Below are 18,165 nucleotides of genomic sequence, written 5' to 3'. Positions count from 1 at the left end.
GCGGTCCCGTTTGGTGCACCTAACCGCAACCACTCGCCTGGACACGTAAACGGGAAACACGTCGAAGTCCGGTCGACGGACAAAGACGGCGCTCAGGGGCTCCTCTTCTTCTCCCAAGTACGAGAAGTCTGGCGGTAGTTGCGGTCTCGCCCTCTTCGTGCACGGCGGATCGTTGATGGCCGCGATGGATATGCCGATCTCCTCCATCCGACGCGTCGCGGCCGCCAGCGCGCGCTTGGCGTGGTCTAAGTTGAGGTGCATTATGTTGGTTTCCACCGGTCGCCGCGTTTCACCGATCGAGCGGGCGCTTCCACGACGCTCACCAGTTTTCGGACGTGTCTCCATCCCCTCACCCCCCCCCGCTCCGCGGTGCTCCCTCTGCTTCGGTTCGCCGTAGTGGGTGCGCGCCCTGAGACGCGCCACCTTTTCTACGAGCACCGGACATTCGGGGAAACCGGTGGGATGGTTCTTGTCGCTGTGGCCCGCCCTGTCGCACTCCGAGCAGCGCACTTCGGCGTCTGCCATCTTCACTTTGCAAGTCACGGCCGAATGGTTGCCGCCGCACTTCATACATCGCGCCTTGGACGGGTCCGCCTTGTGAGGGCACGTCATGCACCCGTGTCCCTACGTCGCCCGAAAAGTGCACGTGGGCACGTGCAGATCTTCTCTTGCACGCACTGAAGTTCACCCCGCCGACAGCCGCGGTCGCGACATCATTGTCTTGAACCCTTCAGGGTCGACTTCCGCCACGTACGATCACGTGCCCGCCCTTTCTCCGAACGTAATCCGGACCTTGCACTTGTCGAGGTCGAGATCGAGACCGTGATTACGCTCGTTCAACGTGCGTAGGAATTCGTCGGGGCCGATATCGGGATCAACTCCCGCGAACTTTATGCAAGGATTGCGTTGTTGCGCTACGCGCATGATAATAGACGCCGCGTAACCGAGTTCGCAACTATCGCTTGTTCAAGGTTATCTAACGATTTGCGGTTGTCCGTAAATACGGTCAGCCCGTACCTCGTTTGGCGGAGCGTCAAGGTACGAACACACTGGCGTCAAAACGCGCGCGGCAGAGAGGCCACATCGGTTGTGCGCGTGGCGGCCACCGCGGAGTCACGTGACAGCGCTGATCTCGCCTTGTCTCGAACTGCGCGAGCATAGGCGCGATATCGCGGTTGTCGCGCGCTTTTTCCTTGCTCGGTTAGCAGACCAGCTCCTCGTCCCTCGTCATCTACCGCGCTGATCGCGTTGATTCCTGCAATGGCAGATGCAGACGACGATGTTCTGACGACGATGAGCGTTTTGGTCATTGTGTGTTCTCTGCTGTTGCGACGGCGGCGCGCGCAAAAGGCAGGCAGACGAAGGTTTTGGGTGCACCCCTGCTGGCGCTACCGAGACGTTGAGGGGCAAGCGAATGTTTTGCTTCCCCGGCTGCGCGCCCGAGACGAAGGCTTCTTCCGAGAGTGAGTGATTATAACCTTTTTAAACGCGTAGTGCGCCGTGTGTGTGACGTGATAGTGATGTCTTTGATTCTTGATTATAGCTTCCTTCGGATGCCGCCGAGCTCGTTCGACACACTGCTCCACCTAGTTCGGCCTGTGATTGAGCGGCAGGACACTCCGTTCAGGCGGTCGATATCCGCACACGATCGACTTGCCATGACAGTAAGGTAAGTCCGAAAGTCCGTGACCTGGTACTGTCCCGTCACAGTGCCTGATCAGCAGTCCCTCAGAAAATATTGTGTAAAACATACCGCATGAGCATTGTGAGATGCAACTCAACCCCTCTCCTCCTCATTTATCCTTTTAGACGTATGTGATGAGAATACGCTTTTCAGATTTCTCACAAACGGCGACACAATGAGAAGTTTGTCGTTCAACTTCCTGACAGGACGATCAACGGCTGGAATGATCGTAAGAGAAACTTGTGCTGCATTATGGGAAATACTTCAGCCAATCTATGTAAGATTTCCACAAACAGCAGAAGAATGGAAAAAAGTAAGTGCACTGCAGTCCGTTTTGTCATGCGGAATGAGTTTGTAGTGTTGACAAACGTCGAGCTTGCCTTTCTTTACCTCATTTATTATGCTACTGACTTTCCCAATGCCATCTGCGTACTGAATTTTCAAATGTGTTGAACTCCGGCATCTCATAACGCATAAGACAACTAAACGTTGCCTTATGCATTACTACGCTATTGTTTTGTCACAGTCTCATATTATATTGCCTCCCGATCACTCTTTCAGATTGCCACAGACATGCGTGTCGACTGGAATTTTCCCAACTGCATTGGATGTGTTGATGGAAAGCATGTGAGCATTGAATGTCCTGCAAATTCAAGTCTTTCAGCACAGTCCTCATGGCAACATGCGATGCCCATTATAGGTATGGTGCATTCATGGGAAAACAAAACTTTTGTTAAACTACTCGTTAATGGGGCATTTTTCTTGTGAATCATGAAAAAATTGTATTATATTCATTGAAAAAGAGTGCTATTGTACGCACTGAAAGAAAAGAGGTCAGTTCAGTGGCGTAAGTTACATGACGAATTAAGGAGCATAGCGTATATATATAGACAGGTGTATGATTACAATGGTTTGCTCACGGAGGTTGACAGTAAACATATTTGGTTCTGCACAAATAGCACCAGATGTTAAGATGGTAATCTGAGTTGTGATTGTGTGTGGCATGTATATTTAGCCAAACTATAATGCAGCGCCGATATCACTTTTACGAGACTTAAACGCAGTAGTGACTTCAGCAGGAGCAAGGTGAAAGTCATCTGCTACAGATGCTAAATGGGCTACACTGAAACTTGCTTTATTTCAGTTTTGTGTATGTGGACGTTGGCCACTACGGGGGAGAAAGCGATGGAGGAGTTTTTTTAAGAACGAAGTTGATGCGCATATTGGGCGAGCGCAGATTTGGGATCCCCCCAGCAGCAACAGTTGGCTCAGCGGGACTGATACCATACTTGATGGTGGGCGACGAGGCCTTTCCATTAAAGCCTTACCTCATGCGGCCTTATCCTCGACGTGGCAAGTTGCTTCAATTACTTTTAACGCTGACATGTTCCTCTGATTGCCGAGATGAAATATCAATGCAGCTGTACTGTGTTACTGCTGCCACTGTTTTCCATAGCAGATACAGTTTCGTGCAATGCATGCATACGGTAAAAATGGTCAAACAATTTCTACAAAACATTTACAAATGCAGTCTAGCCTGCATGCATGTACATAGCAAGTCCTACAAGGAAAGCTTGTTTCTGCGTGGCAAGAGAAATGGTGCAGAGGACTAAATTTCGTGTATGCAGTGCAATATGAGTGTATTAAAATAGTTTTATTACTGATAATTTACATGTGATGTTGCATTTTGTGTGAAAGCAATAGTATGATGCCGTAATAAAATGTAATACTGACATACAAGGTTTAATTGCATCATTGTAAGCAAATGCATGAGCACTTCTAACCTGTTTTTCTGACAGGATAATATACTGAATATCACAAGTTGTAAAATTCAGCCAAAGGTGGCCCTATGTACATTTCTTTAGCACAACTTAAGCATGCAAAAATAAATAAAAACCCATATAATATCAGCTTATGTAGCATTTCAAATTGGCTGCACTGGAATGAGGCACCGAGAGGACATTAGATGTAGGAACAGTTTTTTTCTTTTCAAGTTGTATTCAGCGGGTGCCACAGCTGCCAGTTATTTAAATGATTTGAAATTAATGCTATTGCATGTTTCATCTAAGTATGTACATGTATGCTGTAATTTTAGTGCCCTGAAGTTTTGTTTTTTCTAGCTCTTCATGCCTACAGGGTCAGCCAGTACAGCGAGTACTTGAAGAGGGCAGTGTTCAATTACCGGCTGAGTCGTGCAAGGAGGCTCATAGAAAAGTTTTGGTATCCTGGCTAGTAGGTGGCGAATACTGAAGAGACCTTTTCGAGCGTCAGAAGAAACCACTGAGAACATTGTAAGGGCATGTGTGGCGCTTCACAATTTTGTGATGAAAGATTCGGTGTTCGCAAGGACAACGTACAACCCTCCTGGATTTGTTGAACATGAAGACTGGGAGGGAAATGTCACAAATGGGGCATAGAGGAACGACAGTAGTGCCCTTCCTGGATAGACAGACCAGGGGTACCACTCTGCTCGGTAATTATTATTTCCATGAAGGCATGAAATCAGTAATAGTTTGCATTTCCTGCTTTATTTACATTAAAGCAATTGAAGCTCATCAATAACTTGATAATTTAACATATGACATAAGATCTTGTTCATTAGAGTTTGCGTTAAGAGTTGTAACAGTGCAAAAATACATGCGTAGTGCATCTTTTCAACAAAGTCAGTGGATACAGCTAACGACGAGGAGTAAAACACACCCATTAGAACTGTGACCTGTCAGACTGGCAGAATAAGCTGAAGGAAAAGGTTGAACATCTCGTGCTTTTCTCTGTTACAGGGCTGCATTGGAAGTAAGGGATAGACTGGCATCCTACTTCATGAGTGACGGCCAGGTGCCACGGCAGGAAAGTGTCGTGACCCGTGCAGGACGGCAGGTAATTTCCGATAACAGGCAACTACTTGTCAACATGCACAAACACTATCATGTCAAAAGAAAGCCGAAATTGCTTGCTTTCATAGAAAAATATTATCGATTGCTTGCACTCTACATTTCATTTATTCATACTGCTCCATTTTGGCTTCATACAGCAGCTTGTGGATTTTGAATGTTACCTCGCATCTTTTTTTATTTGGTAGCATCCTCAGCTTAGCAGCTATCCAGTTTGCTGCCTCCTGACTGTCATCTGTCGGTGCAGGCATTTCTTTTTCTTTAGTTCTAACAGCGTAGCTGAGCAGCTGCCCAATACATCTTTCACCGCTTCGTCGAAGCTGTCAGACTGCCTTCTTTTGGTCCTGCATATAAATATATCAGCGCAATGTTTTCTTGCAATCACTGATTATCGTTCAAATACTGCAGGAAATGTGAACCATGCCAGTACCTAGAGGAAGGTCCATTGGATGCTCGCCTTTTGGCAGACCTGCAGGACAGGCCACATCATTACACTCAAGAAATGCACTGGAAAAGTATGTCTGCTTCCAATCAAAGAAAGTGCGCACAACTTTCTTACCCTGGATCTGGGGCAGTGGCTCCTGCTTGTGAAGTTGACAACCTGCCTCAAACAAATGTTTGTTATGGTGTCATATTCCGACACAAAGAAGTGAACACGAACTTACCCTGAAGAGCCAGCAGCAGATGCCGCACCTTCTGATGTACTGGGGAGCCTATAGAAAAAATAAATATGTTGCCATTTATGCCGTGCAAAAAACATGTTGTCTACTTGCAATGGTATACGAAAAGGTGCAAGACACATCACACTCATCTAGTACCCGAAAGCTTGGTTTCACACCTTGTTGCAGTTTTTAGACGTACAGTCATTAAATAGGACACTTAAACGTTTTTCCCAGCACATTGCAATGCAGTGCTGAGTGTGTGATTCACTTGAAACTGCACACCTGCGGCGAGTCATGACAGCAACTAAGCCAAGATCTGTATGCACATAAAACTAATCCTTTTCTATGGGAGTGTAGCATAACAGTGCATAATAGAGTGGACCCACTCTTATACGTGAAAGGCTTCTGGAAAGGGTGCATTGATATGGAACCTGTGATGCACCACAGCTAGGAAAACTGAAAATCACCACCCACCTCAAATCGTATTCATCAGTAAAGTCATTTGGGCTGTCAGAGTACATGCATTATATAAAGACATATGATGTTACTACTATTGGTGGATAATGACACCACAATTAGTACAGCTTACATTTCTTGAAAAAGCGTAGCAGCCGGGCTTGATATACAGCTGCACAGGTGAATGAAATGACAATGTTGTACATAAACTGTTTCACCGCAGTAACCGTTATGGTCAGCAAACAATGAGGTGCACACCTGGCCACCAGACTCGGACTGGAAGGGCTGTTGAACGACAGTGGAGATGGCAGAATGGAGCTGCACAAAAGCACAGATGCATAACAAATTAAATCACTGGAAGCTTTATAAACAGAAGTTACACTTATGGAAACAAGACTTGACGTACACGTCCTCTTCTGGGGGCACATTTGATGAAGACCTGAAATATAAAATTTGAGGTGTTTTGATGCAATCCCTGCGGATTTCTCGCCAGGAAAAAGGTAATGTGAAAATTACAATAGCGAAGCTACCAGCGCAGCTGAAGGGAATAAATTCTTAAAAACACAGAGGCTTGGGCAGTCAAAGCAGGTAAAAAGATATTAAACACGAAGAAAGCGGCTTAATGAAGAGTGGTAGGACAGGTGACAGTAGTGAAGTTATCGATGCCAGGCTTGAGTTGGCGCAGATGGCTACGCAACTAAGTTGCCTTTTTTTTTTACCATTCCGCATAATGTGGTGTGTGCCTGAGCATGCCATCCACGATGTCAAAAAGTGTCCACTTCGTGTGGACCTTTCCGGCCTCTCCTCCGGCGCCACTTTTCCGGGACCCGTCCGACGCCGACACAATTTGGAGCCACCGATCTTTCACATTTTTAAATTTTGCGGCTGCTTGCGGTCCTGCAGAAATGCCACTGTTTCTCACCAAGAAAGGTTGCAAAATGAAAAGATGAGCAACTTGAGTGCTCAAGCGGCGCTGTACGAAGCGCGCAGCCTGATACGACATGCGAACCGCTCAGGCAAAATCACCATGCCCGTAGGAAACCGAGATTCCATCTCATTCGCTCCGCAGCACACCGCTAGAGCACTCTAAACAAGTGTGCTCACCCCCGCACATTCCTGCCGACGTGAACATTCAGCGGAAGCTCAGATAAAGAATGAAAACAACTCACCAGTCAGATCGAACGTTCCGCCGATGATCGCCCACCGGTTCATTTTGGCGTCCTTATCTTTAAACTCCGGGTGAGTTTTACCATATAGAAAGGGGAACAAGCGAACAGTCTCTAGAAATTGCTCCATCATGTTCTGTCGGTTCAAATTAATTTTTCACCGTGGATGCACACGAGCACGTGGATGCACATAAAGCACTAGCGCTGTTTGTCGCGGCTGGTTCGGAGCGCTCGGTCGTCGATTGTGGTTCCGCCGCCGCCGCTGGAAGTTAACTTCGGCAGTAGCCAAGAGGTGGCGCTTAGGAGGAAGCCCGGACGTCTCTCATTGGTTCGCGGCACGCGGCAAGCCGCCGGAAATGGCCCCTCGACCCACCTCTGTGCGGCAGAAAAAAAAGCTTCCGCGGCAGGTTTCGCGGCGGCGTACCGCGCGCGTTTTAACGCGATAGCGTTAAGGAGCTCGTGTCGCAGAAAAGCCGGTGTCGTCGGCGTCGGCGGCGTTGACCGTGAGCGATAAATCACTGCAGGCGCTTCATAAATAAAAAGCAACTTCCAAGATTGGCCCGGTGGGAATCGAACCAGGGTCTCCGGAGTGTAAGACGGAGGCGCTACCACTCAGCCACGAGTTCGATGCTTCCAAGCGGTGCAAACGCGCCTCTAGTGAATACGGTGTTGCCTTCGAAACGAGCCGTGGAAAGTTATACTGAGGTGTATATCGGTAATTATGAACATGTAACGTACAGAAGTCACAATTACACGAGTCGCGAAGTGCGTTTCCGCTGCATTTCTTCTGCGCTTTCCGCACACGCAGAGCCATCTTGCGGCAAACACAGAAGACCCCCTCCTCTCAACGTACGGCGCTGCCCCGACAGGAGGCGCGCCGCGCGCGCATTGGGACCGCTGCCAGGCGCGTCGCGGGACTCCCTCTCCCCTGACGACGCTTCGCCGTGCTCCCGGTTTAGATTACTATCTATCTCTCTGCCCGTGCTGATCACGACGTTTGGCTGGCGTGGATCGTTTCCCCTCCGAGACACCGAGTTCTTTGGTTCGTTCCGTTCGCTCAGGCGCATGTTTCGTTGCCGCGCCGAACGCTGCGTTGCTCGACGCTCACCGCGTGATAGGTGGGCGCTAAGTCCGATGCGGGGCGCATCGTAAGTGATCGCTGTGCCGTAGCGCATTGTCTTATACCCCGTGGCGGGTCGACGGGAACGCTGTCGCGTCCCACTCTTGAAGGCGAAGCTTAAGCGTCCTCCAATTTTTGACGCCGGTGTGTCCGTACTTTCACGTCTCTGATGTCCTTGACGTGCGGGTCCACATTGGTCTTCAAGAGCCTGAGGACGTCCCTCGCCGGCGTCGCGGACGCTCCCACCGGCGTCAGGAAGGCGACGTGCTTGTGCGGCGCGCCGGGCCTCCCCGCCTCGGCGCTCGCCACCGCAGCACCACCGGGTCCGCCGCAAGGCGCGCCGGCAGCGGGCGCAATGCCCGCCTTCAACGCGGCCGCATAGTCCATGCGGCCGGCGGGCGCGCCCGCCGAGCCGCCCGCGCCGCCAGCGCCCGAGGGCGCGGTGATCCCGCCCGCAGGTGCGGCAAGACCGCGACCGGCGAGCCCGGGACCAGTCGTCGCGACCGCGGGTCCGTCCAGCCTGGCCTCCGCGACCGCCAGGCGTCTCCGCATCTCGGCCGCCTTCCCCCGCGCCTCGATGAGTTGGCCCCGCAACGCGAGGGCCGCGCCGCGCTCCGTGGCCGCCTCCGCCCTCAGGCCCGAGCATAGGGCGACCATCTCAAACAGCTTGGTCATAAAAAATTTCCGCGCCTCCACAGAGACCCGGTTCGCCGGCAGGTTGCAGTACGCGAGGACCTCCTCCTCGATCTCCCGCACCCTCCCCTGCGTCCGGGCCCCGAGATCTCCAGGAAGCGCTACCGCCACGGCCGTGTTCTCCGATACCAAGGAGAGCACCTCTTCTTCGTCTCCACCGCCAGACGGGGGCTGGTTCTCCTCGGCAGCCGGCAACTGATCTATACGATCACAGAAACGCGCGACCACCGCGTCCCCATCCTCCGAGAAGTCGGGCCCCCGCGAGCGGGGCGACTCCTCGGCAGCCGGAGGCCGCGGGGGGGACTGGGTCGGCGAGATGTTCTTTGCCTTACGTGTGCTAGGCATGGCTGGGGCTCAGCAGGTATGAGCTCTGGCCATCTTGGCCCCAACGGCCGGCGGCAAAGAAATCGTGCGGAAAATGCAAATTAAACCACTTTTGCCCCGGTTTTCGCGTCGAATAGGGTCCCTATAAGTTTAAAAACAACCCCAACTAACATTTAGAAAAGCCGAATCGCAAATACCTGAGTTTCCGTGGAAAATCTGGGAGCTCGAATCGCAGGCCCAGCCGACCAGTTGCACGAGCGCTCGTGCAACTCCAGGACTGAATTTTCCGCCTTGTTTGTTGGGCAGAGCTTACCCTGGCGCTATCGAGTTATCATGTGGCGGGTGTACCGCCCCAGTAAACATTATTCTGTTTGCCTCTAGCGAGGCACATACGGTGAACTGGACGTGGCAACGCTTTTGACGCCTTAGTCCGGTCACGCAGTCTAATAAAACGCCATACAAAAATCCTTTTTGGAACCCATCCTCGCGATTACATCTGCCCCTTCAAACAAGAAAAATATCCATAGCTTTATGTGGCCCCTTGGTTCAAAAAGAATGGAAAAATAAAGTAGGGGCAAACCCGCACCACCGTTAAGGTATAACGGGTATAAAACCGAATATAAAATAAAAGAAAAGGGGCCGCCAAAGCAGCCCAAATCGGTTTTAGAGAAAAACCAATTGATAAAAGAAGGCGGAGGCAAGCTTACAATTAGGGCAAGATGTTGTATAAAACGATGTCACTGAGACAGGAGGGGAGCAGTGAAGTGTAAACTGCCTCCTAAGAAATGGGTCTGCAAACTGCGCAAGCATGCAAACCCGCACCGTCCCCAAGGGAAGCCATCAATGCCCGCGCAGCTGTTTTATTGTAGATAAGAACCAAAGCATATGTGCTTCTTCGTGGAAGTGCTCTTGCCGCGTGGTCTTGTCGCGCCGAGTCGAGTTGAATGGTCCGGATAAAGGTCCGCTCGATGGTGACGTCAACGTTCTTCTGGCTGAACAGGTGCACAATTTGTATGAGAGTAGAGAAATGGGGAAGGGAAAAGGGAAAGATGAAATGGAGAGAAATGGGAATGTAGCATGCCGTTAGGGCCATCCAACACGGGGAAGCCCCGCCATAGTTGGCTTATGCAGTGTGGATGGCCAAGAACAGTCATGCGAGAGTAATATGAAATGGTGAAGCGAGAGTCGTAAGAAGGAGGGAATTAGTGGGCATCGGGAAGCGAAGGAGACACAGTAACAGAAGGGGAAGGAACGGAGAGGGCTACAAGCCGTACTAGTTGCAGGAGCAGGGCGCGGGATCGTGTGGTTTTTATGATGGCGGGGTACAGGTCCGGAGAAAGGGCATCAAGCAGGCGGCGCAGCCGCGAAGCAACAACTTCGGTTCGCGGGCATGATGTCATGTAGTGAATGTCATCTACATTAGGGGTACCACACACGCACCGATCAGGGGCAATAAGGCGGAAACGGTGAAGGTAGTATGGAAAGTGGCCGCGTCCGGTGAAGAAATGCGTGAACAGACGAGGCGGGGGAAACCAAGCTGGAATGGCATGTACACTCCCGACCCATCTGTAAAGGCTCGTACCTTTTCCCTCGCGCTGCCAGTACAGGTGCCATTGCTGTAATGATGCGGTAAATAGCGTCTTTTTGACCGACCGGACTGAGGTGGGGCAGGAACGAAGTAAACCACTGCGTATCGCCGATAACGCGGCCTCGTCTGCTAGTTCGTTACCTACTACGCCCCGGTGGCCAGGGACATGGAAGAGGCGTATAATGCGACCCACGAGTTGGAGCTGGCGCAGCACTTGCTGAAATTTCCCGACGCGTTTATCCGTATGGTGAAGGCTGGAAATCGCCCTCAAAAGAGACAGACAGTCTGTATATAGGTGGATGATGCGAGCCCCATGAACGTTCATTATAAACGGGAGGGCCTCTTGAAAAGCAATGGCTTCAGCACTGTATGCGCTAGTGGCATTCTGGATCTTAAACTTGCGCACCACAAGAAGGCGTCCGCGCAGGTCGAATACCACGTACGCCGCTCCTGCCGTGACTGTCGTGAAGGCGCCGTCCGTGTATACGTGATATGCCGGCAAGGAGGAAAGTAGGGCTGCCTGGGAGGGTGTCAAACGAGTGAACGAAAAGCGACAGGCCGTGTGCGGGTGGTGCGACCAGTCGTCCAATGAACGTGCTATGGAGGTCGGGTGGAAAGTGACCTGGCCATAATGCGTGATTTGGCGGAGAGTTAGGATGGAGAACTCTGCCCGCAACCTGTCCAACTCCACATTAAAAGGTGGACAGTTGGCAATGATATGCAGTGCCGTGGTGCGCGTGGTATGGTATGCGCCGGTCAAGGCCACGAGAATAGAGCGCTGAACAGACAATACTTGGGTGGTTAAGAATGATCATGGAAAAGCCGGCCACCACACCGGAGACGCGTAAGCAATCGCAGGAAGCAGAACCTGTCTATATAGACGCCGTATAAGCACGGGACGCAGCGCAAAGTGCGTGCGTAAAAATGTAAGAGATCTCGCAACCAATACCTCGGCTTTGGCCTTTAGAAAATCTACATGGGCGTGGAAATTAAGTTTGCCATCAAAGACCACGCCGACAATTTTAATGTGGTCTTTGGTTTTTAGATAAGTGCCGTCCAACCTAATGGAAGGACGCCGCTTAGAGTTGCCAATGTGCCCATTGTTGAAAAAGACGAAATAGGACTTTTCGTGATTAATTTTAACCTTGTTTTGCCGAGCCTAATTGCAAACCAAGGTGAGTACAGATTCTGCAAGAGCCTGCAACTGCAAGCGCGATGGACCGGAAACGAGTATAATGGTGTCGTCTGCATATGCCCATATGTGTACCCCCTGTGGAAGTGGAAGGTCTAATATCGAGTAGATGACCAAATTCCACAGTAAGGGGCTAATTGGTGAGCCCTGATGACTTCCAATAGACGGACGCGCCGATGCGTCTCCCGCGTTTGCCCGAAAGACTACTTGGCAGTCCGTCAGGAAGGATTTCAGTAGGTGGTAAATATTGCCGGGCAGCGGTGTTGGCGTAGAAAAATAACACCGAGTCGTGCCACACGCTGTCAAACGCGCCTGTGAAATCTATGGAGATCAACACCATTGGTATCTTGGCAGCTTTCAGCGCACTAAGACGACGTTACAGACGACGCATACACTAAGACGACGCATACAGAGACAGCGGGGCGCTCCGCGCATGAGTAAAACCGAATTGTCGAGCGTGAAGGAGGTTGTGTGTGTGGAGAAAATAATACAGGCGAGAATTTAACATCCGTTCTAATATCTTGCCGAATATAGAGTTCATTACTATGGACCGATATGCGGAAGGGAGAGAAGGGGGGCGACCGGGTTTGGGGATGAAGATGATCCGGCCGACCTTCCACACGGAGGGGAAGTGGCCCAAACGGAGAGAGGCATTGAAGATGTCAAAGAAGAAACGCGGATGTAGCCGGTACAGGTTGCGAATGAACATCTAGCCCGTCTAGTCCCGGCGCCGACTGCGGATTGCCCCGGTAAACCGCTCGTTCAATCTCCGCCTCAGTGAAGGGATAATCATTCCGTATCGCAGGATACGGTCTCTGTACCAAAGCCCGAATGCGACGATGGTAGTCGCTGTCAGCGGTTGGGTCATCCGAAGCGACATGCGTCCGTAATAGGAGGGCCGCCGAGTCTAAGATGGACGTGGTCGGAGTACCGTCCGGACCTTGTAGAGGAGGAAGAGACAATATAGGTGGAGTTTTCGCAAAGGCGGTCCTGAAAGGCACACCAAAAGAGTGCCCGTGCCGTAAGGTCTTGGCACACCGCCCGATCAGCCGCAGCCGTCGCCTGCCGCATATTACGCTTGTAGCTAGCGTAGGCGGCAGCATATTGGGCTCGAAAGGTCTCACGCATGGCAGGGTCGCGCGCGCGCTGAAAACGCCGTCTCATCGCGCGCACCCTGGCACGCTCCTCCTGTAATAGAGGCGACCACCAAGTCTTTGCCCCGTCGCTGCGCGGACGGACCCTTCGAATGTGGCGCCTACAGATGGTGTTGTAGGTGGTGTAGAACCCCTCTAACACGATGTCGAGCATAGTGGATGTTGAATACTGACATCTGGAGACGCCGCGGAACCAGTTATGGTCCCGGAGACATTCTAGGATTTGGCCGCGTGCGAAGTTTGTAAGACGACGGACAGTTGTCGTCGTGGCCGCGAAAAGTGTAAATTCAATGTAGCGGTGGCCCGACAGCGTCTCCTCCTCGCATACCGACCAGCTATATCCCTGCTCTGTCAAGGAGAATGAAGCTAACGAGACGTCGATCCATGACCGAGCGTATGGTGTCTCGAAGGTGGGGAGTGAGTCACAATTGTTTAATATTTGCAATTCGTTTCCGCACGCGAACTGTACAAGTTGAGCTCCTCGCACATCGCACGACTCGGGACCCCACAGCGCATGTTTAGCATTAAAATCACCGCCCAGAATAAAGCTGTGTGTGAGATGTTGGGAGACGACCTGGCTCAGCTCATCCAGAATGGGATCCAACGGGCGATGAGGTGGCGCGTAGACAGCTACGACGATGAATGCCTTCCCAGCACGTTCGCAGCGGATCGCAACGACTAACTGGGAGCAGTGTACAGGAAATATGTCGAAGTCGGGGGCCCGCGCCAGCAAGACGACGCGCGGGTGCTCAGAAGCGTGATATGAAATGATGGACCGGGGCAGATTCTTCATGCGGTTGTCGCGCGTGTGCGGGTCGGACACTAACGCAAAACTGAAGTCCCCCGCGATCATGCGCTCCACAAGCAGCTTGGTGGCATCACGCGTACCGGCAAGATTGGCCAGGATAAATTTGATAGGTGTTTCTCTATCCATGACGGGTAAGCACATGGGTGCCAGCAAGAAGATTCCGCACACCCGGCAAGAGCCAGGAAGAGCGCCAGCGATGGCACCAAAACCGCGTGCACGAAGCCAAGCCCGCCAATGGTCGCGACCCACCAAACAAGGGCATGACCCACAGCCAAGAGGGATCGGCCCAAAACCGATTAAGCGCACAATTGTGCCCTGATCGTGCAACCCGCCGACATAGAACGCGTTCGAAAAGGTGGTGGTGTGAGAGAAAGAAGGATGCAGAACAATGGAGACAGGAACATAGATGAAATGGGGACGCAAAAACGTGTAGGAAGACGCAGGATACGAGATCGAGCGGAGGGACGAAAGGAAGACTAGGGAAAGAGGATGTACCAGCAAAGGAGTGACGAAGGCACGGCGGCCCCGCCCCCGCCGGGCACGTACGCTGTCCCCCGCGTACGTAAAAGCCACCGATTTCCGCGGACGAGGTGGAGCCACCGCGCTGCAACAGACGTGCCATCAGATTGAAGTTAGCCGTAATCGGTGCGCAACCACAGGCGGGCTATCCGAGCCATCAGAAGAGGGCACCCCCTATCGCCCGTCGGGTGCGAGCTCGGTCTCCCTGCCCGACGGCACTCGCTGCAGCACACCATCGCATCACCCAGGCGCACGGTGCACTGCTCGCCGAGATGTTGGCCGGAGCATCTGGTGCAAACCGCCCGCTCCGGTTTGTCGCGCAGAGGACACGCACGCAGGGGATGGCCGTACGAGGCACAGAACGTGCACGTGGGGACGTGCAGGTCCTCCACCACGGTGGCAGACGTCCATCCCACTGGGACACGGCCGCGGCTCGTGAGCGCCCGAAACGCTGCGGGGTTCACCGCAAGCACATGGGTGAAGTTGCCTGACCGCTCACCAAATGATACTCGCACCTCGCAAGTCGAAGGGTCGAGTTGGACATTGGGATTGCGCGCGTTGATCTGCGCCACGATGTTGCATGCCAGGACATCGGGATCAACGCCTGTGATCTTGTCCTGAGGTTTACGCCGGTCAACGAGTCGCACCGACATAGTCGTTTTTGTGATGACATTTTGTTCTATCGCCTCTTTAAGTCTTTGGACAGATGTGAAGCCGTTGGTGAGGACAGTGAGGCCGCGGGACGTCTTTCGTATAGTAATGTCGCTGATGTTTTCTTTAGCCGGGTCGATGTTAGCTTTTAATATGTGGGAGAGATCTTTAACGGGAATGTTGGTAGGGGTGAGCGGCGACAGGAACGTGACGTGGGCGTGTTCTCGCCTTGGCAACTCGTCCTCCGCGGCGACGTCCACGGCCGAAGGCGACAGGAGCGGGCATGCCAGGCGCGCCCACATGCGGCACCAAACCTCCAACTCGGGCCACAGCGGCGTAGGATCGCGCTGGGGTCGCCGAAGCAACAGCGGCCGAGCACAGCACCGGACCAGCCGCTCCCGCCCGCGCCAGTTGGTGCCGCAACTCGTCAGCCCTTCCGCATTGCCGGGCCGCGACCGCACGCAGATCAGCACACTCGTGTAACATCCCTCTCAAAAGGCCCAAGATCTGTGACCGGTAATTATTGGTGATCTTGCAATTGTTCTCGAACATGATGTCCGTTATTTGTTTATGGTAATCAATAGCACGCTGAAACGAGGCCGAAAGCGCGGCATCAACGGCCCCGCGCTCGGAACACGAGTCCGCATGCCCCCGGTCTCCCGGCCGGCGATCGCCAGCCCCCGCCCCGGAGGCGCGGGTACACCATGCTCGGACGGGCCGAGGTTAACATCCGCTAGGATGCGATCTCCATCAGTAGAAAATACTGATGCGTCAAGAAAAATATCCAGGACTGGAGTTCCGCATTGTATGTTGGGCTGAGCTTAACCTGGCGCTATTGAATTACCATGTGGCCGTGCTACCGCCCCAGTAAGCTTTTTTTTCTGTTGACCTCTAGTGAGCCATATACAGTGAACTGGACGCGACAGTGCTCTTGACACTTTCGTACGGTCACGGACTCTAATAAAACGCGATACAAGAAACCTTTTTGGAACCGGTCCTCGCGTTTACCTCTGCCCCTTCAAACAATAATATATCCAGAACTGAAGTTTCCGCCTTGTTTGTTGGGCTGAGCTTGCCCTGGGGCTACCGAATTGTCATGCGGCGGGTGTACCGCCCCAGTAAACTTTATTTCAATTGGCCTTTAGTGAGCCATATACGGTGAACTGGACGCGGGAGCGCTTTTGACTCCTTAGTCCGGTCACGCACTCTACACTGTAAACGGAAATAACTCCGAGGTGGGAGTATACTGCTTGTCCTCTAGCGACCCCCCGGTTCGGAGTTTTTTTTGCTCCGTATGATCGGAGTAGAATTTTTACTCTGTAGAGCGGAATTTTCGCGTGGAATTATGGGAGTTTTTTTCTGTCTTTTCTTTATTTTTGCTTTGCTATTGACGGAGTTTTTTCGAGGTGCAACGGGAGTATAAAAAGAGCCATCGCGTCAGTTTGCGCGAACCTGTTTACATGCAGAGGCTGCTGGTCAAATTTCGAAATATGCACACGAGACCGCATCGAATTCGACGGAACAAGTCAATGAAAGCACATTTATCAGACATACATAAACATTTCAGAAACGCCCAATGCAGAAATTTGAAAGACACCACACGTACACGCGATACTCAAGAGGCAACGGTGCCAGTATATATAGCCACGATATTGTGTGCCTCGAAACCGCCTAGGGAGCAGCTGTGCTGTTTTCAGATTTACGACTCACATGCTCGTTCATACGAGATCTGTCTCTCTGAAATTAACAGAATGCCTTAATCAACACAAAACTGTTAATTCAAAATAGTCAGAGAAAAAAAGTTAATGTCGTAATTTTTCAAAATTATCATGCCATTCTGTGAGTGCTGAAGCGACTTCGCACACTGCCGGCGTTCGCGGCGAAAAAGTAGTGCGTTAGTTACAGAAAGCAAGAAAAATGTAAGTGCATGTGTTGCATAGCAAAATTAAATTTTTGCGATATAGTGGTAGCGTAGCAAGAAATTATTATGTTTGAGCATGACCCTCAGCAGCCGACATAACACCGCGAAATGCGCAGACATACATTTTATACACCGCACTACTTGCTCTGCGTCCGAGCAATCTGTCTCGGTTGCGAAAAGGAGCTACATCGCTGATCTGTCGAGTGAATCCCTAAACTCGGAGCCAGCAGGCATGCGTCTAAATCAGTGTCTCGGAAAGAGCGTAATGTTAATGCAATATCGGAAGCAACGACGTGACCAAAACATATATGCGCGATAACAATTCAATTCATATCGCTCAATAAGAAGCTTTATTTTCAGTACGCATACTTATGTCCTACCGTTTTTCTTCGGGCGAGGATATCCGTTCACAGATACATAAAAAGAGTTGCTTGCACTCCGGTCTTTCTCACTGGCAACATAGCACCGCAACGAACTTGGGTTACGCCATTCATGCGCGACTAGCACGGATGTCGTCGCTCGAACAGTGGCTACTGTTGCCATTGCTACGCGGTCCTTTCAAACACTACACTGGACGTTGTCAGCATGTACTCAAAAAGACATATAAGTCGCATTTCACGTGCTGAAGAACACAAGACAGGGTGACGCAGCACGAAAACACAGCCAGAACGTGAGCCGACATCACGAGCCAGTGAGCAGCTTCGAGGTATACCTAAGCCTTTTTCCGCACTTGAAAACGTGGTTCTTGCAGTCATCGTTGTCAGCAAAGCGATCACAGCTAATGTACTTGATGCTGAGATACAGTGAGCTTAAGGAATGCCTATACCACTTTCTGGAAGGAAATACGGGAAACAAATTGACGAAACGCTGTCACGGAACGACACTTCACAGACGTAAACAAACCGTCAGCCATGAGCACTGCCCGCTCCGCCCTACGCGCCCCGTCGCTGGCGAGGCGCACAGCCTCATGGGAAGCGCCACGTGACCAACCTGTATCGGCGGAGGGGAGTTTTTTAAAACTCCCTGTCGGAGTTTCACGGGAGAACAAGATTTTTAAGCGGAGCAAAATCGCGTCATGTCGCCTTAATACTCCCTCAGCTAGCCAGCGGAGTGAAACGAGGGGATGGCGCTGTTTTGCTCCCATACATCGGAGTAAATATTTGAGGAGGGGAGGTTTTAGGGCACATCACCTCTTAAAAACTCCCAGGTGGGTTTATTTTCGTTTACAGTATAATAAAATGCCATACAAAATACCTTTCTGAAACCCGCCCTCGCGTTTACATCTGCCCCTTCAAACAAGATAAATATCCAGGACGGGAGTTCCGCCTTCTATGTT

General features: G+C 51.6%; 1 protein-coding gene and 1 pseudogene across 1 annotated transcript in view; one reads left to right on the top strand and one right to left on the bottom strand.

Moving 5' to 3' along the window:
• Positions 1 to 1,613: 1,613 nt before the first annotated feature.
• Positions 1,614 to 5,079, top strand: LOC135916390 (uncharacterized; annotated as a pseudogene).
• The window catches only part of LOC135916389 (uncharacterized), a 37,045-nt gene continuing 23,885 nt past the window's right edge, over positions 5,006 to 18,165 (bottom strand). The window contains exons 7-9 of the mRNA XM_070528860.1: positions 6,100 to 6,132; positions 5,952 to 6,011; positions 5,006 to 5,044 (exon numbers count right to left, since the gene is read on the bottom strand). Of these exons, the coding sequence (XP_070384961.1) occupies positions 5,006 to 5,044; positions 5,952 to 6,011; positions 6,100 to 6,132 (132 nt within the window). The remainder of the gene's footprint in view (positions 5,045 to 5,951; positions 6,012 to 6,099; positions 6,133 to 18,165) is intronic.

The sequence above is a fragment of the Dermacentor albipictus genome, unplaced genomic scaffold, assembly GCF_038994185.2.
Source record: "Dermacentor albipictus isolate Rhodes 1998 colony unplaced genomic scaffold, USDA_Dalb.pri_finalv2 scaffold_15, whole genome shotgun sequence".
NCBI lineage: Eukaryota > Metazoa > Arthropoda > Arachnida > Ixodida > Ixodidae > Dermacentor > Dermacentor albipictus.
The sequence above is the reverse complement of the archived record's forward strand: the minus strand, read 5'-3'. Positions and strand labels throughout refer to the sequence as shown.